We start from the raw sequence: 26,547 nt of genomic DNA, 5'->3' as shown, positions 1-26,547 counted from the left end.
TTACTGTTGCCCTCATCCACTCCCGGCTCGATTATTGCAACTCGTTGCTGATCGGCCTCCCCTGCACCAGACACTACCCTCTCCAATCCATCCTGAATGCGGCAGCCAGGCTCATCTTCCTGTCCAGCCGCTACTCGGACGCCTCTGCCCTGTGCCGGTCACTGCACTGGCTGCCCGTTAAATACAGAATTCAATTTAAACTCGCCACCTTCATCCACAAAGCCCTCCACAGTGCAGCGCCCCCCTATATCGCCTCCCTCATCTCAATCCATCAACCAGCCCGGGCTCTCTGCTCTGCTAACGAAACCAGATTGAGCGCCCCTTTAATTCGAACTTCTCATTCCCGCCTCCAAGACTTCTCCAGAGCAGCACTGGTCCTCTGGAACGCACTACCAAAGGCTACCCGAGCAATCCAGGACTCGCAGAACTTCAGGCGTGCTCTAAAAACGCACCTCTTCAGGGAGGCATACCGAATTCCCTAAACAAACCCCTTTGTACTCCGCCTGATAACATGCTCCCTGACCTACTGACTGCAATCCCTGCTAGCCATCATAAACCGCTCCTGCAGTCATACTGTTTCTGCCATCACACGGCTAAATGTCTGACCATTGTCTATGTGTATATCACCCCTCACTCTCCACCTCGCCATACAGTGCACATCTCCAGCCCATTTACCTTCTGTATCACCCCATTACTTGTAGTATGTAAGCTCGTTGGAGCAGGACCCGCACCCCTATTGTTTCCATCAATTGATTACTATGTAACTGTGGTTCTGTAATGTTTGTACTTTTGTCTTTCTGTATCCCCTGTCTATGTAAGCGCTGCGGAATATGTTGGCGCTATACAAATAAAGTTTATTATTATTATTATCATTCCTGACCTTCCTGGGAATACTACCACCTCTATGCTCACTCACAGGCTAACTATGTTACGGGAAACCCACAAAAAGCTTTAACAAATGCTACAAGAAGCCCAGGAACACTATAAAAAGACAGCAGATAGACCCCACAGCAGATAGGCTCCCCCTACCTTCCAGGTGGGGGATAAAGTGTGGCTGTCTACTAAGAACTTATAAATGCATTTGTCCTCTCCTAAATTGTGGCAAAACTTTATTGGGCCTTTTCAAATTTCTGCAAAGGTTGGCTAAGCTGCCTTTCACATAAAACTCCCTGACAGACTAAAAATTCACCCAGTATTCCTTGTATCACTGCTCAAAGCATTTAAGGAGAACATCTTTCCAGGAAGAAATCAGGCACCTCCTCCACCAGTAAAAGTTCATGGTCAGGGAGAATTTATTGTTGATAGGATTTTGAACTCCAGGATTTGCAGGGGCAAATTACAGTACCTGATGCAATGGAAGGGTTATGGACCAGAGGAAAATTAATGGGAGCCAGATTGCTACGTGCATGCTCTGAGGTTCACGGCGGAGTTTCACAGGAGGTATCTGGGAAAACCAGGCCCTGGGATGTCTGGAGGACATCCTAGAAGGAGGGGCTACTGTCAGGACTCGAGCCCTGCTAAGCTATCCAGTCCTTTGGATAGCTCCCCTGCTTGGCTTTGTCCATGTTTTCTGTTCCTGATCTAGTTTCCTGTTTGGATCTATCCCCTTCTCCAAAATTGGACCTTCTATAAAAGCCTGGCACTTCCACTTCCTCATTGCATGATTATCTGTGCTCTAAGCCTGTTGTGAAGCTCCACCACCATCTGCTCTTCCATACTGAAACTGACATTTCGTGTATTGACCTCTGGCTTCCTTTGACTATGCTACCTGCATGCTCCTTTGTACTGCAACTGACATCTTCATGAGGAACAGAGGCTGCTGTCTGCAGACCTGACATGACCTCATGAGAGGTGTGCTGTCTTCCAGGTGCATAAATCAAAGATGGCGCCTTGATTCACTCATTGGGAGAGCTTTAAACTAGAACAATATGGGAAGGGAAGTGAATTGCCAGGTAAAAATATACAGCTAATGAATACATTTGAGAACCTTGCTATTAGAAGTAAAAAGAAAGAACAAAGACAACAAAATTCAGAGGGAAAGTAGAGGAGCAAGAGACACGAATCACAAACAAAAATGTTTTTACAAAAATGCACAGAGCATGGGAAACAAACGAGGAGAATTAGAGCTCCTAACACAGAAAGAGAAATATGATGTCATAGGCATTGCGGAAACCTGGTGGAATGATACACATGATTGGAATACAAGGCTTGAAGGATACAACTTATTTATAAAGGCCCCTTTACACTGGACGAATATCGCTAAAAATTCGTGATCATTAAAATCAAGCTCACCTAAAAATCATCACTCACTTTTATCAGTAGTTCTCCACGGAGGGAGTGCTGATAGCATTGTTTCCCTGTGGAGAACAAAGGATCTGAGCGCAGATAATAGCCTTGGGCTAGTAGCTGTGTTCAGGAAAGGCTTCATTTGCATACATAATTGGTATTTAAGTAGCTGAGTAACTACTTAAATACCCATTATTTTTTATGCAAAATAATCACTCAAAACTGTTGCTCAAACTGTTGTTTGAGCGATCTTTGAGCGATTATCTGCTCATGTAAATGGGCCTTAAGAAATAGACCTAAAAAAAAAGGAGGAGGTATTGTGTTGTATGTTAGGAAAACATTCATCTGCATCGAGATTAAAGCTTCAGAGCATGGTAGTTCTATAGAAACTGTTTGGGTAAGAATACTAAGAGAGAACAACAGAAAGGACACCATTGTAGGCATTGTAAGCAAGCGGGGTGCACTTACTTGCCTGTGGATCGCCAACTCTCAGACCGGAATGGGCACCGACCACGTAGAAGTACTGTCTGGAGACGCAGATTTCTAAAGACGGGGAATATCTAAAGAAGAATATAATGCCATCTGCAGAAACTGTAGGGCAAGTGTCAGAAAAGCTAAAGCTAATAATGAATTGAGGCTTGCAAGAGACGGCAAAACATTAAAGTCTCAAGGTCCAGATGAATTACATCCTAGGATACTAAAGGAAGCAGCAGATGTGATTGCTGAACCACTTGCCATAATCTTTGAAAATTCCTGGAAAACAGGAGAAGTCCAGGAAGATTGAAAAAGGGCAAATGTTGTCCCTATATTCAAAAAAGGTGGATCCAGGAAACTACAGGCCTGTGAGCCTGACTTCTATACTGGGAAAGATCTTTGAGCAAATTATTAAACAGCATGCATGAAAGTACTTGGATAAAAATAGAGTAATTAATCAGAGCCAGCATGGGTTTGTAACAAGTCATGCCAGACGAATCTCATTTCTTTCTAGGACAGAATCACTGACTGGGTTGATCAGGGAAATGCAGTGGATATAGTATATCTTGACTTTAGTAAAGCATTTGACAAAGTATCTTATAGCATACTTATTAAAAAAATGACCAAATATGGGATTGACAAGGCAACTGTTAGGTTGGCTGAGTGATCGTACTCAAATGTTAGGGAAAATTCTGCGTACAGCACCAATCAGGCCCACCCCAATGCCCCGCTGCCGGCGGTAAAGAAGAGACACGACACACAGAGGTCTGGTATAGTTCCTCACACGGGGACATAACTGCGCACTTTATTACAGATTACATGGGATCTTATACCCTTTGGTCTCATCACTAGGAATGGGTGATGGTCTCATTGGCTCAAATTCACCGCATAACCATATATGTTAAGTCCGGATTTCCGGCTGAGGCACTGATAGTCATATACGTAGTTAAACAGTCGTTATCTTGATACGGCGCCTCTGGGAAAACAGCCAAGCACGCGGCCTTCGTGTTCGGTTCTGTATCATCTCTGAATTTCTGGACACATCTCTCTCAGCCTTGCAAACTTTTGGAATATCTGATGTAAGGCGACATATAAGTTTTTCTCATTTTAACTTTGAATAGAACTTGCATACAGGTATAAAAGCATAAAAAACATATGCCAATATATACATATACCCTCACACAAAGAGTAGTCATAAATGCCTGCACATCCAAGTGGAAGAATGTATCAAGTGGGGTACCACAAGGCTCTGTCCTAGGCCCAGTGCTGTTCAACATTTTCATAAATGATCTGGAGGAGGGAATTGATGGGAAACTGATCGAATTTGCTGACGACAAAGCTAGGAGGGATAGCTAACACTAGGGAAGAGAGAGAGAGTATTCAAAAAGATCTAGAAAAACTTGAACAGTGGGCAGTGACTAACAGAATGGTATTTAACAAGGAGAAATGCAAAGTCCTACATCTGGGCAGGAAAAATTAAAAAAAGAACATACAGAATGGGAGGAATTGGGCTAAGGAGCAGCACATGTGAAAAAGACTTGAGTATACTAATAGACCATAGAGTGGACATGAGTCAACAATGTGATGCAGCAGCCAAAAAGGCAAACACAATTCTGGGATGTATTAAGTGAAGCATAGAGTCTGGATCACGTGAGATAATTATCCCCATCTACTCTTACTTAGTCAGACCTCATCTGGAATACGGTGTCCAGTTCTGTGCACCCAACTTTAAAAAAAACATAGACAAACTGGAGCAAGGTGAGAGAAGAGTTACCAAGTTGGTGAGTGGTCTGCAAATCATGTCCTATGAGGAACGGTTAAAGGATCTGGGAATGTTTAGCTTGCCAAAAAGAAGGCTGAGAGGAGACTTAATAGCTGTCTACAAATAACTGAAGGGCTGTCACAGTGCAGAGGGATCAGCCCTATTCTCATTTGCACAAGGAAAGAGCTGAAGCAATAGGATGAAACTGAAAGGGAGGAGACACAAATTAGATATTAGAAAAAACATTCTGACAGTGAGGGTGATCAATGAGTGGAACAGGTTACCATGGGAGGTAGTGAGTTCTCCTTCAATGGAAGTGTTCAAACAAAGGCTGGGCAAATATTTGTCTGGGATGATTTAGTGAATACTGCGTTGAGCAGGAGATTGGACCAGATGACATTGGAGGTCCCTTCCAAACCTACCATTCTATGATTCTATGTACTGAGCTCTGGCTTTCCCTGACTATGCTACCTGCTTGCACTGATCAGCATAACCGGCTCCAAACCTGAACCTGATCGTTACAAGGACACTTGAGCATGAACCGACCAGGTGATGGTTCTGATCTCAGTCCACATAACCTCTCTCAATCCTCTGGCATCCAAGAGAAACAAATCAATTCTTGAATAGAAAGAATGAGGCAAAGATAAAAGGTATAGTCTCACTCAGAACCATAGAGACAGCACCAAAAATCATACATTTTATCTCTCTACAAAAGCAGGACTATAGGGGAAGGTGAACTAGATCCAGAAGTGGAATCAAGTGTCAAATTCATAACTGAATTGAAGTCATCCCAAATTATCAAGAGTGCCCTTTCGTATCTTAGCAATTTCTTTCAAGACATTTGAAAAAAAATTAGCTTGCCACTTATATGAAAAATATACATTCAATAAATTTAAAGGGACATTATTAATCTCACAGACAAGAATTTTGAAACTACCCAAAAGATCTATGTATAAATCCTGCTGAGAAAATAATACTGAGTAACTGATTACAAGTAATACTCCTTTTTTTTTTATAAGGGAAGATGCGGGAATTTAGGGTGAAAGCATTTAGGGTGTTAATCTTTTGTAAAATGTGTTTCTTGAGCCAACAATGCATCAGCATGTAGCTTGAGGGCTTCACACCATAGCGAACTGCACTTGAATGGACTATTTAAGCCTTAACGAAGAAATAGTACAAGACAGGATGTATAAATAAACAAAAAAAAAAGCTACGCTGACTTCATGGTGGACAGAGAGGGTTGGACACGTAGCATAAAAAAGACCTCTCACTAATGTAACAAAAACAAAAGTAACAAAGGAGCAAATAAAAAAAACTGAAAAGCGATATAGTTAGAGATGAGCGAGAATACTCGCTAAGGACAATTACTCGATCGAGCATTGTCCTTAGCGAGTACCTGCCCGCTCGGAAGAAAAGGTTCGGCTGCCAACGCGGGCGAGAGGTGCGTTGCGGCAGTAAGCAGGGGGGGAGCGGGGGCAGAGAGAGATCTCCCCTCCATTCCTCCCTGCTCTCCCCTACCGCTCCCCGCCCGCAGCCGAATCTTTTCTTCTGAGCGGGCAGGTACTCGCTAAGTGCAATGCTCGATCGAGTAATTGCCCTTAGCGAGTATGCTCGCTCATCTCTAGATATAGTGTTCACCTAGTGCCCACTACACTAAAGGTGAATAATTATTTGGGGCTATTCACATATTCAAACATCATGAATAGCTCCATAATGCAAATAAAGTATTACCCCTTAAGGACGCGGCCCTTGCTGTTCTATGAAGTATTTGCAGTGCCAGAATAAATGAAGGATGTTTTCTTAAAGGAGTTCTGTCAGAAAAAAAAACAAAAAACACTCACCTGTGCCTTACGGGGCTGGTCACCGGGAGTCTGCTGCTCTTCTTCTTTCCCTTCAAGAGCCATCCGATAGCAGGGCAGAAGCCAGCAAAGTTCCAGCTTCCGACCCTGCTCCGACCATGCAGGGCGGCAATTCTTGCCGTCCGGGTCATTGGTCGACGTGTCAAAAGTGACGCGACGCCCACTGATTGGCCTGGCCGCATCTAACCTCTGCCTTCCTCGGAGAGACGACGGCAAGTGCGGATGCGTCCCCCTTCCCGGCGCGCTTGCACACTCGCCGTGGACTCTCCGAGGATGGCAGAGGATAGACACAGCCAAGTCCACGAGAGCACGCAGGAGCCGACCCCTCACGCGCCAGGTAAACAGCGGGGGAAAGAACAACAATGGGATTAGGTTTGTTTTTTTCACTCTTTTCTTCTTACAGGTTACACTCTACAGGGATGTAGGGCAGGATGCAGTTGAGTATACAGTTTTTTATTTTACTGACAGAACACTTTAAGGTAAGCAACATACCCCCCTGTAAAGAGCATTCGAAAATTCTTCAGACTCTGTTACATTTTTAACATTTTGTTATCTAGTGGCCTTCTGCAAATGAAAAAAAAAATCAAGTTTTTCTCCATCTTTAAAGTAAGAAAAGATTTGAAAAGTACAAAAAGATAATATTATAAAAATACTTATTAGTTAGGTATGATGACCATTCTTGCCAGCAGAGGACCATTCTTGTTAATCTGAGCTGGGAGCCTACTTGTTGAAGGAGATGTAACTTGATCAACAGGATATCCCACTTCTTCAGGAGAAACAGTCCATCTGTAACAGAAACTGCTGCATTGAACGCACCATTTCTTGAGATGAGAAGTTTAGTTGGCAAGCCCCATTTATATTTAATATTGGCATAATGAAAAGCAGAGGTAACTGATGAGAATTGTCTTTGGAGTTGTAGAATAGAAATCAGGGAACATCAGTATGGCATTGTATGGGTCTGGTAAGGATCATCTTTGAACTTCCTTCGCTTGACAGTTTCTCCTTAGTGTGATAAAAATTAATTTAAGCTAAGACATCCCTTGGAGCAGCCTCTAGGATGGAGTGAGATTTAGCAATTTTGTGTGCTCCATCAATGGTGTATTCCAGTAGAGATAGGAGTGGAAATAAAGTTTGAAAGAGCTGGAGTAGTTATTGAGGAAAGCCAGCAGGGAATATAGATTCCAGAATCCCACAGAATTTTATGTTGTTCCTTTGTGACCTATCATGAGGTCTATAACTTTTTTGCGTAAATGGGAGAGCTCTTCTAAGAAGACATTGTGAGCATCTACCAAATCATTGTGGGCAGTGGTGAATTCTTCCATTTTTTATTCAACATGGGCTGTATGTATGGCAAGATGGTAAATATTGGATTGAAGTTGATTAGAAATTTTTTGCATATCTTGAAAAATGTCCTTTTAAAGAGAAAAAAGCAGCTCCTTCAATGTATTAGTGGTTAGGGGATTATCCGTACCCGGATATGAATGTAAATTACATGAGAGGTTCTCGATGTTTAGATCATCTGCAGTTCCTTTTTTGGAAGAAGGGCCTTTAAAGTTGGGGGAGGCCTGTAGGGAGCCCGCAATATCTCTTTTAGTGACCTCCCTTAGAAGCAGGTGTCATGTTTGCTTTAGATGTAAGACTCACAACGGCCAGGATGAACATAAGGTTGTGTTCTCACAGGCGGCAGACTGCAGACCGGAGTGAAGTACCATATAGTCAAACCAAAAAAAGGGAGGGACAACCTCACCCTGACGTCTAAGACAAGAAAAGCCCGGCCTAAAATCAAGTTATCTGCTCGATAAACGCGGCCTCTCGTCTCGTAAAACAGCCACTGACTCTAGCACATAAAAACAGTTCCTTTTTGGAAGAAAGGCCTTTAAAGTTGAGGCCAACTGACTCTAGCAGCCCTATATAATGACCCAGGTAATGCAATAGGAAAGACAAAGTTCCACAAACACCGGGGTAAAATCAAGGTACAACACAAGATAACAAAATCAGTGAGAGGGTAACCACTGAGGGAATACAGACAAATGACCCAAGTAACACCTAAAGAAATGACCAACCACAGAAACATAAATATTAACCTGTTGGAAAGACTGGAAAAGTGCCGCCACCCCATTTATGTGTCGAGACCCCTGTTCCTGAACCACAGATCATGACAGCAGGGGTTTGTTCTGCTGTCACAAAAGAGAAAGAGCCAATAGAGGAATGTCATGGTGGAGAACTTGTTTCTAGAGAAGTTGCTACTATTTGTTCTGATTCTGAGCTGTCATTATATGAATCTGTATCTCACTGGTGCCCTGATGGCTATAAGGGAAAAAATCTGTAAATTTTCTAGGAAATTATAGATTTGGTTTGCTTTTGGCCATTTTAGGCTGGAAATAATTTTTTTGTAGATTGGTTGTGTTCCCTTTATTGATTATAGAAGGATATTTATCTCCAGCCAGTTACTCTTGTGGTCCACAAATAGATGAGTCAAGAATGTCTATATACATATTGCGGACAATGACAAAAACTAATTTGCATGGTCGGGTTATGACCATGGGGCCATAAATAATCAGGAAGTTTCAATCAACCATGGCTTTATGTGATGTTGCAGTCTTGGATTTGACTGTGTTTTTAATTGTGGATCAGCTGTGGACTTTAACCCCTTTATTTTAAGAGTTGAATTCCACAGCATAAGTTGAAGATATTTGAAATTTCCACGTGGCTTGTACTGCAAATGATTTCTGCAGCATGTGCACAGCGCTTACTGCCTGTGTGAAGGTGGCCTTATAGAGACAAGACTGGCATTTCTATGGGTGCTCTGTGGCTGACAGTTTTATGGGGCATGTGGCTAGCAGTGTTATGGCGACATCTGGCTGGCACTATTGTGGCAGCATGTCTAGCACTGTTATGGGGCATATGTCTTTGTCGTTCTTTAATGGGCGTTTTTTTTTTAATGTAAGTGCCCTGTGACTAATACATCTGCCAGTATTGGCACCTTACCCCCATCCCTGTACATACCAGCAGGTAATAGCCTGGGCACAGTTACTAATCTGCCTGCAGGGTGGGGGCATGAACTAGGCCTGTGTACTCCTGGATACACCGTCCTGCCCCCACACTGCAGCACCTCATCGTGGACGCCTGAGCCCGCTTGTCGGCAGGATGAAGCTTTATCCCTCTGCAGCCAGTGAGGCATTGGCAGGGGCGGGGATCTGATTAGTGGCAGTGAGCGGATGCTGGAGCCCATCCGTGGAGCTGTCATTCTTCTGCATCTGCCCACATGATGCGGCTGCCGTGTAGATCCGCGGCGTAAGCCTGGCAGAGGGCACACTTCTGGACGTGATCGCATTATCCCAGTGCAGGGAAGACATGTCCTATATGCTGCAAGCCACGGAGCGGGTGAAATGGGGCAGCAAGGAGATCGCCTTGAAGAGGGCTGCCTTGCTGCTGGCTGCAGCTTACGGACTGAAGACCTTATATCCCATCCTCAGCAAGCAGCTGCGACGGAAGCACAGCAGGCACAGCACCCCGGGCAGCGGGCACACTTCCCCGGCCATCAATGCGGAATTCTACCGGCAGCTGCTGGAGCTCAGGAAGGTGCTGTTCCCCCGGCTGGTGAGCAGGGAGCTGGGCTTGCTGTCGGTGCACTCGCTGGCGCTGATCTCCAGGACCTTCCTGTCCGTGTATGTGGCCGGGCTGGACGGGAAGATCGTGAAGAGCATCGTGGAGAAGAAGCCCCGGAGCTTCCTGCTGCAGCTCATCAAATGGCTCCTGATCGCCATCCCTGCCACCTTCGTCAATAGTGCGATCCGCTACCTAGAATGTAAGCTGGCGCTGGCGCTGCGCACCCGGCTGGTGGACCACGCGTACCAGACCTACTTCACCGACCAGACCTACTATAAAGTCAGTAACATGGACAGCAGGCTGGCCAACCCCGACCAGTCCCTCACCGAGGACATCATGATGTTCTCGCAGTCCATAGCACACTTGTACTCCAACCTCACCAAGCCCATCCTGGACGTGGTGCTGACATCCTACACCCTCATCCAGACGGCCAGATCTAGAGGAGCTAATCCCCTGGGGCCTACGCTGCTGGCCGGCCTGGTGGTCTATGCCACTGCCAAGGTGCTCAAAGCATGCTCGCCCAAATTTGGCAAACTGGTGGCGGAGGAAGCCCACAGGAAGGGCTACCTGCGCTACGTGCACTCCAGGATCATAGCTAATGTGGAGGAGATCGCCTTCTACAGAGGCCATAAGGTAAGGGAAATGTGAGAGGCCCTGGGAAGAAGATGCTGCCATTGTCAGGCTCATCTCCCTCCCAGAGCCCATTATGTGCTTGGGTTTCCTCGTGAAATGTAACACTGTCTAGGAAACATGGCTACTAGTAGCAGGACTTCAGCTGAGTAGTCGGGGCTGACAGGTGTGACATGCAGACATGTGCCTTACCTGATATTAGATACATGGAATATAAGAAGGGGCTGATGCCTCAGAGGTGCAGCTGTTTAGAAGGGCTTATTCAGACCACCGCATGCCCCAAAACACTCAGCGCAACTTATTTACACGGTTTTGAGGTTGATTTTTGCACATCTGCACATATTACTGTGCTTTTTGCGCATTCAAACACGTGCACGATGCAACCTTTCTGTGGATTAATAAGCTAATTAGCCGAAGGATGTGTAGATTTTTTTCCTCTTGCGTATTTACGCACCTCCCATAGACTTCTAAAGGAGCCTTTGCTATGCAAAACGCAGAACGATAGAGCAAGTCCTACTTTTTTCCGCACGTGCAAAACGCGCTCATGAGTACGAACTGTCTATTCTCTGTGTTTGCGCGAATACCTGTGCAAAAACAGTTGTGTGAGTAAGCCCTAATGGTGCACAAAATAGATCACCTCTTAGGTTCTTTATACATTACATCTTCCTGTGTACGTTTACCGCATGCATACAGTAAATGGAAAGATAGACCGTCATTCGCCTGACAGACACCAGTTTGGCCTCCATTTGGGTGGCTTTTATCAGGGACACTCAACTATTCCATATAGAGGCCTTCAGTAAAGAACCATATACCATGATGTATACATTTTGTTACAGTGCCACTTTATGGGTGATGGATGCCACTAAGGGTTCATTCCCACAGCTGTATGCGTAAAACGCTGCATGTATTATGCAGCTTTTTATCGCCATGGAAGCCAGTGGTGAGCTGACTATTGCTGCGTATGGCAGCGATTGTGCACTGCGCATAACAGCGTTTCTCATGCACGCTGTCATGCGCAGTGTGACTAGTTCCCTTTTTTTCTTTAATTCTTGCAATGTCTCACAGCGGTGTTGCGTTTGCAGCACCACACATATGCAATGTATTGTATATGTACAGCATTGAATATACAACCCATAGAGGACAATAGGGCTTTATGTGCGTAATACACATTCGTATTACACGCAATGTATATATGCAAATGTGATTGGATGAATAAAAATCAATGTGCTTTCATTTACTCCATAATACGCAGTGAAATTACATTCCTGGGAATGAGCCCTAAGTTGCATCCGTTGAACATAAACATCTAAGATTTCCTTCTGCACTTTTCCCAATGGAAACCTTAGATGTACGCAGAAGATGTAATGTGAAAAGAGCCTTAGGTAAACAGAATCGCCATTCTTGGTAAAAGCTCTAAAATGCACGTATTATGGATTTCACACCAAACTTCTGCAGCAATGTGGGTGAATGGAGTTCTTACAAACCGCGTTTGCTTACAGCGGAAAAAATCCACAGAGTAATAGAGGAATGATACAGATTTTGAAATCTGTAGCACGCTCTATTTGTTGCGGAAACGGCACAGACTTTTGCAGCGCAATTCATTTATTGCAATGCAGTTAGTAAATTCCGCAGTCAAAATTCAGGCACAGATTTTGGTGCGCAGTTTCTCTGCAATTCGTGAGAATACCCTAAGGCTAACTTCACACAGGCGAGCGCAAAATCCCCATATTGCATTCTCCACCATGTGATTTTCCCGAGGATGCGAAGTGTTTTCATGTCAAAACAGCCTTGCATCACTTTGGGGAAGAAGCAATTCCTCACTGCTGCTGCCAGCCCCGGCACAGGATCGCAGAGTTTCTCCCATTATTTTCAATGGGAAATCTGACATCACATCGCGTGCTTTGCACAGGATGCGATGCTTCTGCCGACGCCATTGAGAACAATGGGTGGTGCGATGCAAGAGCACGCAGCAAGATAGAATATGCCATGATTTATTTCCTGCATGGCATCGCGATGCCATGCAGGAAAACATCGCTCATGCATATCACCCCATTCAAAAGAATGGGGTTCATATATGTGCAAGATTTGTGCGTTTCAGCCTAAAAGGCCTCCTTCCCACGAACGGATTTACGCCGCGTAAAAATCCGCTGCGTTGCCCCCTGCTATTAGGTTCTATTGAACCTAATAGCTCAATGCTCACGATGCGGAATTCCACCGCGGAATTTCGCACCGTGAAATCTCCCGTCCTCACCCGCAGCATGCTCTATTTGCCGCGGGTGTACGCGCTGACGGCTTCCATTGCAGTCAATGGAAGCCGTCCGTTCATGCAATCTCCCGCTGTAACACAGCGGAAGATAGCGTGAAAACGCTTCCCCGCCTACCGCCGCCGCGTCATATGACGCGGCCGGTGCGTCACGTGACACGGACGGCCGCGTCATGTGACGCGGTGGGCGTGTCACATGACGCGACGGTGGTGGGCGGGGAAGCGTCTTCACGCTATCTTCCGCTGGTAAGTATGGGGTCTCTGGGGGGCGCCGTGACGGGCTTCACTGCGGAATATTCCGCTGCAGAGCCCGTCACGCTCGTGTGAAGCCGGCCTTAGGGTATGTTCACACGGAGGAATTCATTATGGAATTTTCAACGTGAATTCTGCCTCTAAAATTTTTCTGACGCGGTTTTTGGCATGGATCCACATGTGGAATTCCTATGTGGAAAGAGTGTCACTCTTGATGCAGAAATTCACAGAAACGCAATTTTCTGTGTCAGAATTCCACATGCTGACTTCCCTATTGACCAGGCGATCCAGTGTGGATCCACGGCGAAAAGCGCTTCAGAAAGACACAAATTTTGACGCATAATTCATGCAGAAATTTCCACAGGGGATTCTTCCATGTGAACATACCCTAAGGGAAATTATTTTCTAGTTAGGTGTTCATATACTCATTTTTATAAACTCCATTTAAGCATGGGGAGATCCTTATCTGCTTAACAGAACATAACATATATACAAGATCACAGACCAAATGTCCTGCGGGAGATTTTAGGTAACATCTATATTATGTACTATTAATACAAAAAGCTCTGCGCTGCCAGAGATGGTGAAAATAAAGTTTTGCCTGTTTTTGTAAATGGAATAGCAATCAAACACTTACTCTGTAGGAGGGGTGTATAATGCAGAATCCCCCTCCTTGCAGTGAAGACTCCAAATGCTTAAAACCAATCTTCTCACAACCGATGTGATAGAGAAAATCCTTTTAGGTTTATTTTTCCTTCTCAAGACAAATATACCGTATGCGTCCAACATACATGTATGTATATTGGCCATCTCCTTTCAGAGCAGCACCCCTCTAGGCCATTTGTCAATTCAGTTTTGCTGTATCAAATACTAACAACCACCTATCTGTGAGTGATGTGTGACTGAGTGACTGTGTAAGTTACATGTGATGATGTCATCCTCATGTGATCAGTCATTAGGGCTCTGAGCTCTGCCCCTGATCATATGATGTAACGTAATCACAGGTCCTTCATCCCTGTGCACTGAATTAGGGATTATAGGCAGACTACATCCCCCACAAGCTCCTGCGGCCTCAGTTGCTATGGATATAGCAGTACTCAGTCTGGCAGTTTGCAGCTGGTTGTGAGACAGCTGGACATCTGTGTGGAGACTCTAATAAATGACATCTCAAAATGTCCACATACATAGCTGGCGGTGCATATTGACCAACAACATTGCAGCATAGTGCTTCCTCACTATCTTCACATCTCCTGAACGTGATATGCTGTCATCTCAAGTGCTAATGCCACCAACACCAGTCCAGCCTTCTAATCATCAACCGTTGTCCAGTGTTGAAACAAACCAGTGCTGTCGCGCAAACGTTGCCATGAAGCTAATGCAGCTTACATGACAGAGTGACAAACCACAATTTCACCTCAGCGAGCAGCTGAAGTAATAATAATATAATAATATTTATCTGTAAAGCCCCAACTTAATTCGCAGCACTTTGAAGTTTGTAAATCTCATGCAGCTGATATGCGAAACCAACCAGCGAACATATCTCCTCAGTGAACTGCTGAAGGTCATAAATCACATAAAGCTTATATGCGAAAGCAATGGCCAATATGTCTCCTCAGCTAGCAGTTGACATTTGTAAATCACGTGCAGCTCATATGCGAAAGTAACAAGTGAACATGTCTCCTCAGTGAGCTGCCGAAGTTTGTAAATCCAAACCCTTTCACTATATTATATTAGTAAGTGGCGCACTGCGCCACCAGAACCACTGGTACTAGTATCCTTTATATTTACCTGATAAGCTTTGCATCATAGCGTTCATCCCTTGCATATGGAAGGTATGCAGAAATTTAAAAATGTCTGTGCATCAGACAAAGGATATATCATATATACATCACAAAAGGATATATCATTATATTACAAGATATTGTGCAATGAATAAATCAACTTTACTATGGAAACATTTTTGACAAGAAATTTCAAATCTGGCCTAATGGGAAATTCTTAGATTCTTTTATTAAGAAATGCCCGTGAAAAACAGTTTTTCACTCTAATTATTTAGGGAGTTTTACATATTTCATGAATACTTGTATGCCCTTTTGGTAAATGACTAAGTAGATGAAAGTTCCTGATCTCCATGGTTTTGTGAAGATTTTTGAATGTGTTACTTAAAATGTTGGGGTCTCTAAAGAAAGGGCAAAGTGACTTCTGCTACTCTTCCGGATAACTTACAAGGGTGTCTCCTTACACCCTATAGTTATAGGGATTGTTGAGCCAAATGACTGCCAGTCATATCAGTCAAATTACCAGCACATCTTTAACCACAATCGCTGTTAATTCAGTAGTGCCAATATAGTCTATTAAATTAGAATTTTGACATTATATGGATACAATTTGCAGAAGTATGGTAAAAATCAAAATAAAACGGGAAAAAAACATTTGCGCATGTGTTGATAAAGCCAAGTTTATATCAAGCCTGCACAACTTGGAATTACGTAGGGGCCAAAATTAAGATTGGCAAACCTCCTGGGGCTGCAGATAGTTTTTTAGCAGCTTACTTTGTAAGTAATCGGTTAAAAACCTATTCTATGATTAAACTATTTTGTAAACTCAAGGATACCCTTTCTGCGAGTGAATAGACATGAGCATAGACCTCAGTTGGTTCATGCTGTTATTTAGACACAGAATGTGGATGCAAACTTTTAGAAAAACTATTATTGTGCACACTGCTGCCTAAGAAAAAGCCCAAGCAGAATCACATAAAACTTTTATCCTGCATGCACTTACTGCAGCATGAACACTGTTCCAAATACTGTAGAACAGGCTGGAAGATTCTACGCAGTGTGGCCGGTCACAGGACTGTCATTCATTGAAGGTCCTTTACCCTGCAGTCATATCACACTAGCTGCTGCTAGCCACTAGCGGTAGAGGTTAGGCTTTACCGCTAGCAGCGGTTAGCATGACATGAGGTTAGCCTCCTGACATCATAGTCATGTGACATCTGTTGGCCGCAAAAAGACTCCCCTTCTGGGCCGCATGGGGATCGCGGGCCATATGTTGTACAGGCCTGGTTTATACTGATCATTATGTGAACTGTGAATTGTCCCTGCATTAATTTTTCTATATGAGAATTAAAGCTACGGTAGTTGTGGGAAATTGCTATTTTTATTACTCTTCTTTGCAGTTAACATCTACAACATTTATAATTAATGACCAGTAATATAATACCAGAATGACTATAATGTAAGATACTAGAAAGTATTTACATCCTTTAGATATAACCAGTAAATGAAATTGAACATGTGTTTATGATAATATTGGATTCATCAGAGCACAATTAAATGATACAGTTACGGTAGATAAATGTGTTTGGTTTAGTGGGCAGATCCTAAGAGAATATGTGTAGAACTACTTAGAGATATATCTGGATCAGTAAAATTGATGCATTGAACAACTTCTCAATACAAACTTCCCCCAGATATTCTAGCATTCAGAAACTGATCATTCATGTAATGCCGACTACCATTCACAGTACAGATTTCATTCCTTATAGTGCTCTTGAAAAATAAAAGCTGCAATTCAGTTGGTTGCTATGGGCAACAAAGAGATTTTTTTTAGACACAATTGGAACAGTTTTCTAGCAGCAGCTCCCCATCTCTCTGTTAAAATACACTTGAAAACAATCATTAAATTGCAGATCCTAAAAATCATTATTATTTTTATGAAGTTTTATTTTTGTTAACTTATACATGCTTTTTTTGTTGTTTATTGAGAATGCCTTTTCTTTTTAGGTAGAAATGACAAAGCTTCAGAAGAGTTACATGGCATTAGCAGATCAAATGAATCTTATTCTGTCCAAACGCCTGTGGTATGTTATGATAGAACAGTTCCTGATGAAGTACGTATGGAGTGGAAGCGGGCTGGTTATGGTGGCTGTGCCCATCATCACTGCAACAGGTTTTGCAGATGGAGGTGAGAACAATTGCTATGGTTGTTGTGAAATTGATGATCGGAGTTTTAATTTAAAACATTCATTTATTATTCTAGGTCTTTGCCAATTTTTTGTTTTTCCAGCTTTTTATTTTAAAAAGTCATATTCCTCTCAATAAGAGAAATCGTCTTGCAGTTATAACACACTTTAATAGCTAACTGAAATACAAGCAAAATGTTAAAGAGAGCCTCCACTCTCAGAACATAATTCTGCCCCCAGATCGTAGGGTGAAGGGGATATATTACCTGCAGATGATCTTCTTGGCTGTACCTCCGTTCTGCCGGATCCAGCTGTCGTTTTTGAATGGCCAAGATGGCCACTGCTATTTTCTCAGTACACTATGCACTGCTCTCTGATTGACCAGCACTGATCACAGAGCAGGCATAGTACATAGGTAGTCCTAACATTTCTCAATAACTTTTACATTTTTGTTTACTTCCCTGTAAAATGAATATGTATTTACCTGCTGTGTTTCAAAACAAGGTCTGCCTGAAGCATATGCTAAACATGGCCCCTCCAGCATCGCGACACTTTTGTATGTGAACCTGCATATTGGTGAATACATTGATGACGTCAGCTAATATAATATTGGTAATGGCCGCAAACTTCCTCTGTATTGCGTCCTCGAGGGAATCACTTGTTTGTAGTTTATTGCGGTATACACAACCCTTCACTAAACCCCACAAGAAGAAATTGCGTGGTGTCAGGTCTGATGATCTTGGCAGTCGCAGAGTTTTCAAAATTTATTGGTTACAGAGGATAGTTTCAATTTGCATTAGATGTGTACGGTAGTACATTGCACCATCAATTCATCTTCCATTAATTCATTTCAAATTTTTTCACCAATGTGTGAATACAGGATTTTGTTTCGTCGAATTCCCTTCACCATACAGATTCCAAAATGCCCTTTGACTTTGTTTAAATGAAGCCATTCACCAGTATTCACGAATGCTTGCAGTTCAATTGAGTACATGTTTGAGTCAAACGCCTGTTTGGCGGTTGTGTCTCAATGTCAACGGTTCAGTCCACTCCGTTGAGAGGTATAGTTCCATCGACATGGGGGAAGACTTATGTAACTGTCTAAAACAAAAACTTTCCTTATTCAGTATATCAACTGATCACAATGCATCTTCCATTCCTCATAGTGTTCGTGAAAAATGAAAACTGCTCTGTGATTGGTGCTATGGGCAACACAGACAATTTTCATAAATCTGCTGCATAATTTATATCCATGTCAATTTTTATAGGGAACCATGTAAAATTCTAAGTTATTGAGGGATGCTTGGGATTTGTACTGAGAGAATCACCCTGCATATGGAAGATCAGTGGCACTCTAAGAGTGCTCTTTGAAAGCTTGGTGTGGAGCTCTATTACTGATACTGTGGCTGGAGTAGTATGGTGGCTCTATGGCTGACATTAGATCAAGGGGTCAGTGACTAGCGTGTTATGAAGGAACTGTGGGTAAGGATCATTATGGTTTGCAGTGATGATGACATGGCGGCTGGAGATGTTGCAGGAAAAAAAATGACACTGTTATGAAAACATTGCAGATGCCATCTTTCTAGAGGGCCATAAAGGGAAAGTGACTTGTTATTTGTATAGTGCCAACTTATTCCACAGCACTTACCCCCATCATGCTGGGTACTCATTTTATCGAACTCAGAAGGATGGAAGGCTGAGTCAACCTTGAGCTGACTACCTGAACCATACGGGGATTGAACTTGCAATCTTCAGGCCCTGAGCGAGAGCTTAGGACTGCATACTGCTGTCTTAACACTGTCAGGACAGTGTCCGGGATATGGGGTTCCCTGATATATCCCGCAACCCCTGTCCCTGCCTACTTGCCCCCCTGGGCTAACCCCCAGGGCGACAACTGGGCGACGGTCCCTACCCTCACTAGGGAAGCGGGACACGGAGGACAAACAGACACTGAGACAAACAACGGTAGAATGGTCAGACAATCCGGGTAGGCAACAAGAGGGTACGCAGTACGGAGGGGTCAGGCAAAAACGTAGTCAAGTCCAAAAGCAGGTGTCAGAAAAGCCGAGGTCACAAGAGCAGTCAGGATAAACGCGGGTGCAGCTGGAGAACCAAACTAACACTGGCAAGGCCTGAGAGGAAAACACACCTATTTAAATGCTGTCAGCGCTCCCGCCCCAGAAGCTGATTGGGGCGGGGAGCCTGACAGCAGCAGGGCTAATCAGGGCGGTGCTGGGGACACGCCCCCAGTCTATCAGCACAGACAGTTACTAGGGAAGCCAGCCTGGTAGTCAGGACACTAGAAGCACCAGCTGCCTCCCTAGCAACCCGGCGGCGACCAGTCTTACAGCGGCCCGGGGAGATCACAAGAACCGGGGTACCTCTGCGCCGCGCTCCCGTACCCCGGGTGGCCGGACCGGTGGTGCGGGTACGGCGGCCCCGAGAGTTGCCGGTTCTGACAGTACCCCCCCTTCTACGGGGGGACACCGGACCCCCATGGCCAGGTGCGGGCTTAAGCGGGAAAGCCCTGTGGAATGCCTGGACTAGGCGTGGCGCATGAACGTCCCTGGCAGGGACCCACGTCCTATCCTCAGGGCCAAATCCTCTCCAGTGGACCAGGTACTGCAGCCCACCTCTAACCCGTCGGGCATCCACAAGCCTTTCTACTTCATACTCCAGTTCCCCCTGTACCAGAGAGGGAGGAGGCGGGTTCTGGGTGGGGAGAACTGGAGTCACATACTTCTTAAGCAAGTTCTTGTGAAAAACCTTGTGGACCTTCCAGGGGTCAGGAAGTGCCAACTTGTATGACACCGGGTTGATAACCTGAGAAACCGTAAATGGGCCAATGAACCGAGGAGCAAGTTTCAGGGAGGGAACCTTAAGTCTCAGATTCTTGGATGATAATAAAACCTGCTCCCCGACCACAAAAGGTGCAGAGATAGTACGTCTTTTATTTGCGTATTTACGCAGTTTCTCTTGGGAACCCTGCAGGTTCTTACGAACCTGGGCCCAAACTGTGCACAGTTTTTCAGCGGATATGTCGGCGGCCGGATTGTTCGAGACCAAAGGAGTAGAAAGCGAGAACCGGGGATGGAACCCATAGTTACAAAAAAAAGGTGACAGCTGGGTCGACGAGTTACCATGGTTGTTAATAGCAAATTCGGCGAGAGGTAAGTAGTTGGCCCACTGATGCTGGTTATCAGAGACAAACAGTCGCAGATACTGGATAAGTTCTTGGTTCATCCGTTCCGTTTGTCCGTTACTCTCGGGATGGAAAGCGGAGGAAAAGGACAAATTAACGTTTAGATTTTTACAGAAGGCTCGCCAGAAGCGAGCGACGAACTGAACCCCTCTATCAGACACAATATCCTCGGGGATCCCATGTAACCGAACAATCTCCTTGATGAACATCTCAGACAAAAGTTTGGCGTTAGGCAACTTGCCAAGTGGAACAAAATGAGACATTTTGGAGAAACGGTCAACTATTACCCAAATGACCGTATTCCCCAGTGAGGATGGCAGATCAGTAATAAAATCCATGGACAAATGGGACCATGGCCTGGACGGAATGGGCAAGGGCAGAAGAGGCCCCTCAGGACGTCTCCTGAGGTTCTTCCCCCTTGCGCAAACCGGGCACGCGGACACAAATACCCGTACATCCTTGGCCATGTGCGGCCACCAATAGAGTCTGGCCGCTAACTCCAGAGTACCCCTGATGCCGGGGTGTCCAGCTAGGACTGAAGCATGTGTCTCCTCTAACACTTTCAATCTCAGTGACAACGGGACAAATAATTTGCCTTCCGGAAGGGCTTCAGGAGCAGATTGTTGAGCGGCGTGTCTGGCCCTCAAACGTCGGTCGGCTCGAATAGCCAGCGACATGGCTTGCTCCAGGGTTCTAGGCTCTGGGTGGGCCACAAGTAGGTCCTTGAGACCCTCAGACAGACCGGTCAAAAATAAGTCTTTAAGGGCGGCATCGTTCCACCGGGATTCCGTACAATGTTGACGGAATTGGGAACAGTAGTCCTCCGCCATCTTACAACCCTGGCGCAGGGCCAGAAGTTTGGAGACGGCGTAGCCCGCCCGGTCGGGTTCGTCATAAATTTGACCCAGGGCGGAAAAAAAGGCGTCAAGGGATAGTCGGGCTGGCGAGCCAGCTGGTAGCGAGAAAGCCCAATTTTGGGGCTCTCCCCTCAGGCGGGTAATTACGATTCCCACTTTCTGGTATTCAGTACCAGAGGAGTGGGGGCGGAGATCAAAGTAGAGCTTGCAGCTCTCTCTAAATGCAAAAAACTGATCTCTCTCTCCGGAGAAGCAATCCGGAAGCGTGGCTCGAGGTTCTGACATCGTTCCTGGAGCGGACGAGGGCTGCATAGGACCTGCAGCTGCCACTTGTTCCCGTGGCTGCAAGCGGGCTGTTAGGTCCTGGGCAAGGGTCGTAAGGACCTGGACCTGGTTCGCTACAGCCGCCACGGCCTCCATCGAGGGGCTCAAAGTTGCCGGGCGGATGCAAGGGTCTGACCTTAGTTCGGCCAGTGTTACTGTCAGGACAGTGTCCGGGATATGGGGTTCCCTGATATATCCCGCAACCCCTGTCCCTGCCTACTTGCCCCCCTGGGCTAACCCCCAGGGCGACAACTGGGCGACGGTCCCTACCCTCACTAGGGAAGCGGGACACGGAGGACAAACAGACACTGAGACAAACAACGGTAGAATGGTCAGACAATCCGGGTAGGCAACAAGAGGGTACGCAGTACGGAGGGGTCAGGCAAAAACGTAGTCAAGTCCAAAAGCAGGTGTCAGAAAAGCCGAGGTCACAAGAGCAGTCAGGATAAACGCGGGTGCAGCTGGAGAACCAAACTAACACTGGCAAGGCCTGAGAGGAAAACACACCTATTTAAATGCTGTCAGCGCTCCCGCCCCAGAAGCTGATTGGGGCGGGGAGCCTGACAGCAGCAGGGCTAATCAGGGCGGTGCTGGGGACACGCCCCCAGTCTATCAGCACAGACAGTTACTAGGGAAGCCAGCCTGGTAGTCAGGACACTAGAAGCACCAGCTGCCTCCCTAGCAACCCGGCGGCGACCAGTCTTACAGCGGCCCGGGGAGATCACAAGAACCGGGGTACCTCTGCGCCGCGCTCCCGTACCCCGGGTGGCCGGACCGGTGGTGCGGGTACGGCGGCCCCGAGAGTTGCCGGTTCTGACAAACACTCTGCGCCACACAAGGTCACTCTGCACCACATACAGTCATCAGAAAAACTAAGCACACCCTTTTTGAATTCTATGGTTTTATGTATCAGGACATAATAGCAAAAGGTCTTAACTGAACAACAAAACATGCCAAATTACATTGTGTTCTTATTCAACAAAAATTAGGCAAAAATGCAGAAGCAGTGTTTGAAAAATTAACCCTTTCCAATCCAATTATTTTTTCTCATTCATTCTCCCCAGCTCCAAATAAATCGGAGCTGGTGAGAATGTATGAGAAAAAATACATTTCCCTGCACCCTCCTGAACTGACAGAGTTCAGGAGGGTGCAGATGCTCACTTCACCGTGGGGGGGGGGCTGCTTACCTGTCCAGCGTCTTCCGCATTCTTCCTCTGCCTCCAGGCTCGGCGATCATGTGACCGCTGGGATCAGGTGGCACCCAGCGGTCACATGATAGCCGAGTCAGGAATAAGGAAATAGTGACTGGCAGCATTCAGCAATGTAGAAAAATACAAGATTTATTTCCCCATTACAAAAATTACGGCAACGTTTCGGTCGTAATAGACCTTCCTCAAGCCAACATTGGCTTGAGGAAGGTCTATTACGACCGAAACGTTGCCGTAATTTTTGTAATGGGGAAATAAATCTTGTATTTTTCTACATTGCTGAATGCTGCCAGTCACTATTTCCTTATTCCTGACTGCACCCTTGGAGCCTCTCTGGTTTAGGCTTCCTGACTGGCTTTTGCACACTGTTTTGCCTGGCTCTATGTGAGGATATATGCTGTGCTGCTGGGAACCTCTTTTTTCTACTCAATGATAGCCGAGTCAGGAGACAGAAGGGAGAATGCGGAAGACGCCGGCCAGGTAAGCAGGCCCCCGGCTCGGCGATCATGTAACAGCTGGGGGTCAGGTGACACCGGCGGTCACATGATTGCCGGCCGGAATCTCCGTGCATTACATAGCGCTAATTGAGCGCTATGTAATGTGTAAAGGAGAAGGCAGAAAGGGTTAAAAACCCTTTCTGCCTTCTCCTTGGGGGTCCTCGATGAGGACCAGTGCAGAAGTGTATCTGCAACCGATGAGTCTGATGATCAGGTGCAGATGCACCCCTGCACTGCAGTGTCGGGCCTGCCCCGACATCGGAGCTGTGGAGGGAAACTATGATATCGGGGCAGGCCCGACATTGGATTGGAAAGGGTTAAGTACACCCTTACTGCTTCCATAGGAATCAAGAGGGTAGGTAATAGCCAAATGCAGCTAATCAAATGTCCTTGGCTAATTGATCGTCAGCAAGTGTGACCACCTGTATAAAAGCAGAAGTTTTGACAGTTTGCTGGTATGGAGCATTCAGGTAGGTGTTAACACAATGTCAAGGAAGAAAAACATTAACAATGATCTTAGAGAAGCAATTGTTGCTGCCCATTAATCTGGGAAGTGTTATAAGGCCATTTCCAAATAATTAGTCCACCATTCTACAGTGAGAAAGATTATTTACAAGCAAAAGATATTCAAAACATTTGATAATCTTCCCAGGAATTGACGTCCCAGCAAATTCAACTGAAGGCCAGACCTCGCAATATTCAGAGGAATTGCAAAAACACCAAGAACCACATCTGAAACTCTGAAGGCCTCAGTTATCATGTTCAAGACAGTACAATTAGAGAAAGACTGAGCAAGTAAGACTTGCTTGGAAGGGTTGCCAGGAAAAATCCTCGTCTTTCTAAAAAGAACATGGCTGCATGGCTTAAGTTTGGCAAATTGCATTTGAACAATGTCATTTTGACAGATAAGACCAAAGTGGAGATGTTTGGCCATAATGCCCAGTGCCATGTCTGGTGAAAACCGAACACAGCATATCAGTACAAACACCTCATACCAATTGTCAAGCACAGTTGTGAAGAGGTGATGATTTGGGTGTGTTTTGCAGCCCCAGGACTTGCAGTCATTGAGTCAACCATGGACTCCTCTGGATATCAAAGTATTCTCAAGTTAAATATGAGGCCATCAATCCAAAAGCTAAAACTTGTACAAAACTGGGTCATGCAACGGGACAATGATCCCAAGCACAACAGCATATTTCATCAGAATGGCTGAAAAAGGAAATAATCGAAGATCTTGCAAAGGCCCATACATTTGTAAGAGTATTTATGAACCTTACCACTTGACAGTGTCTTAACCCCTTAACGACCAGCCCATAGTGTTTTTACGTCCTCCCGAAGTGGGCTTTATTCTCTGAGGACATAAAAACATGCGTCCTACAGAGAATAAAGCCCCGTGGGCTATGGACGTGACAGCTCTATGCTGTCGGTGCCCGCAGGTAGCCGACAGCATGGAGCTGTCATCCCGGGCTGCGGGGACCCCCCCCCCCCCCCGGCATTGCGATCGCAAAAAAGTAAATAAAAGTGCTCAAAAAGTTAAAGTTTCAGCTGCCCTGATGGATCGGATCCACCAGGGCAGCTGAAAATTCTTACCTGGCTTGTCGGCGGTGTCCCCCGAAGATCTGGTCCTCCCGGACCCGCCGCCGCTCTTCTGCGCATGCGCGCCAGACGATGACGTCACGTGCAGAAGCCCGGGAGCCCCCGGCAAATTCAAAATCTCCTGGCTCCCGGCTCCTGAAGGTAGCCGGGAACCAGGAGGTGTTACCGGGGACTGCGGTGAGCGGTCCCCGGGCCGCGATCGCCGCTATCCAATGGATAGCGGCGATCGCGAAAAAGTTTAAAAAGTTTTTAAAAAGTGCTAGTTTCACCTCCCCTCATGGATCGGATCCTTTGCTCCTGGCTGCCATGTGTAGCCAAGAGCAGAGGGATGTCACTGGGGACATGATCACTGTCATCCAATGGATGACAGTGATCATGTAAAGTTAAAAAAAAAGTGTAAAAAAGTTTTAAAAAGTTTTTAAAAAGTTTAAAAGACGTACGTTTCATCTTCCCTCACGGATCATATCCTTAAGGGAGGATGAAAGTATGTACATAAGGCCCCCAGATTTATCCGCGGACCTTACCCCAGCTTCTGCGCACACGCCCGTCGCCAAAATGGCGGACGCATGCGCAAAAGCTGTGGATTGCCAGGATAATTGAAATTCTCCCTGCTCCTGGCTACAAAACTGAGCCAAGAGCCTGGAGATTTCACAGGGGACCGCGGTGAGCGATTCCTGATCATGGGTTCGCCGTTATACAATGGATAATGGCGATCACATAAAAAAGTTTTTTTAAAAAATTGAAGTTTCATCTCCCCTCACCGATGCGATCGGTGAGAGGAGATGAAACTTTTTACCGGAGGCCTCCGTATTTGCACCCCGACACGATCCTCATCCATGAACTTACCCGGATTCTGCATATGTGACCGCCGGCAAAATACCGGACACATGCGCAGGAGTCGGGGAGTCCAGGAAACGTAAAATCTCCTTGCTCCCAGGTGACCAACGGTCGACGAGAGCCTGGAGCAGTGACGGATTGCCTCGTTGAGCGGTCCCAGGTAACGTGATAAAAAGGTAGCGATCTACCTTAGGTCGGTCTCACATGACTGGATAGGCATTACGGATTCCGCATGTGTCTAATCCGCGGTAATACGCAGATCAATCGCATTGGATTACACAATTCCGCTCACATTAGCGGGTCGGAATTGTGTAATCCACTCGCAGAAAAGAGAACGCAGCAGGTTCTATTTTACCGCGGCTATCCGCAACATAGAGCCCATTGTGCTCCATGGTCGTGGATATACCCGCTGCCCATACGCAACTACGTTGTATACGGGCTGCGGGTACCCACGTCATCGCTAAGCGACGGTGCGGGAAATACAAACAAAAAAAAGGTGTACTGCACATGACCGCCCGTGTAAGTACGCAGTTATGCGCAGTACATTACGCGGCCGTACGCAGGGTCACAGCCGGGCTCACAGATGGGATCCGCTGCAGGCCTCCGCAAGCAGATTCCGCCTACGGCTGCGTGAGCCCGGAGTTATTCAGACCGCTACCTGTAATACGTATTTTATAAGAAGCCCCGGGAACGCTCGCCTTCATGCAGTTCCAGGAGCAGCTTGTTGAGCGCCTTCTGTGCGAGACCGCCACACTTCATCAAGCTTACGGAGACTCACCGAACGCCACTTTTCACACCCCATCCCTGCCACTAAGGTCACGAAATACCCCCAAAAAGCATGAGAGGAGGGGGGATACACGGTTTTATTGCCCCATGGGCCCATTCCAACCAGCCTCCGTAATTACCCCTGTCTTCGGAAATACCACA

At 45.8% G+C, this 26,547-nt stretch overlaps 1 protein-coding gene across 1 annotated transcript in view; it reads left to right on the top strand.

Annotated features, from left to right (window-relative positions):
* Nucleotides 1-9,707: 9,707 nt before the first annotated feature.
* ABCD2 (ATP binding cassette subfamily D member 2) overlaps nt 9,708-26,547 on the top strand; it is a 58,642-nt gene continuing 41,802 nt past the window's right edge. The window contains exons 1-2 of the mRNA XM_066589901.1: nt 9,708-10,623; nt 16,921-17,101. Coding sequence (XP_066445998.1) covers nt 9,736-10,623; nt 16,921-17,101 — 1,069 coding nt within the window. The 5' untranslated portion in view covers nt 9,708-9,735. The remainder of the gene's footprint in view (nt 10,624-16,920; nt 17,102-26,547) is intronic.

This window comes from Eleutherodactylus coqui, chromosome 2 (assembly GCF_035609145.1).
Source record: "Eleutherodactylus coqui strain aEleCoq1 chromosome 2, aEleCoq1.hap1, whole genome shotgun sequence".
Lineage (NCBI taxonomy): Eukaryota > Metazoa > Chordata > Amphibia > Anura > Eleutherodactylidae > Eleutherodactylus > Eleutherodactylus coqui.
Note: the sequence above shows the minus strand (reverse complement) of the source record. Positions and strands in the feature narration are given on the sequence as shown.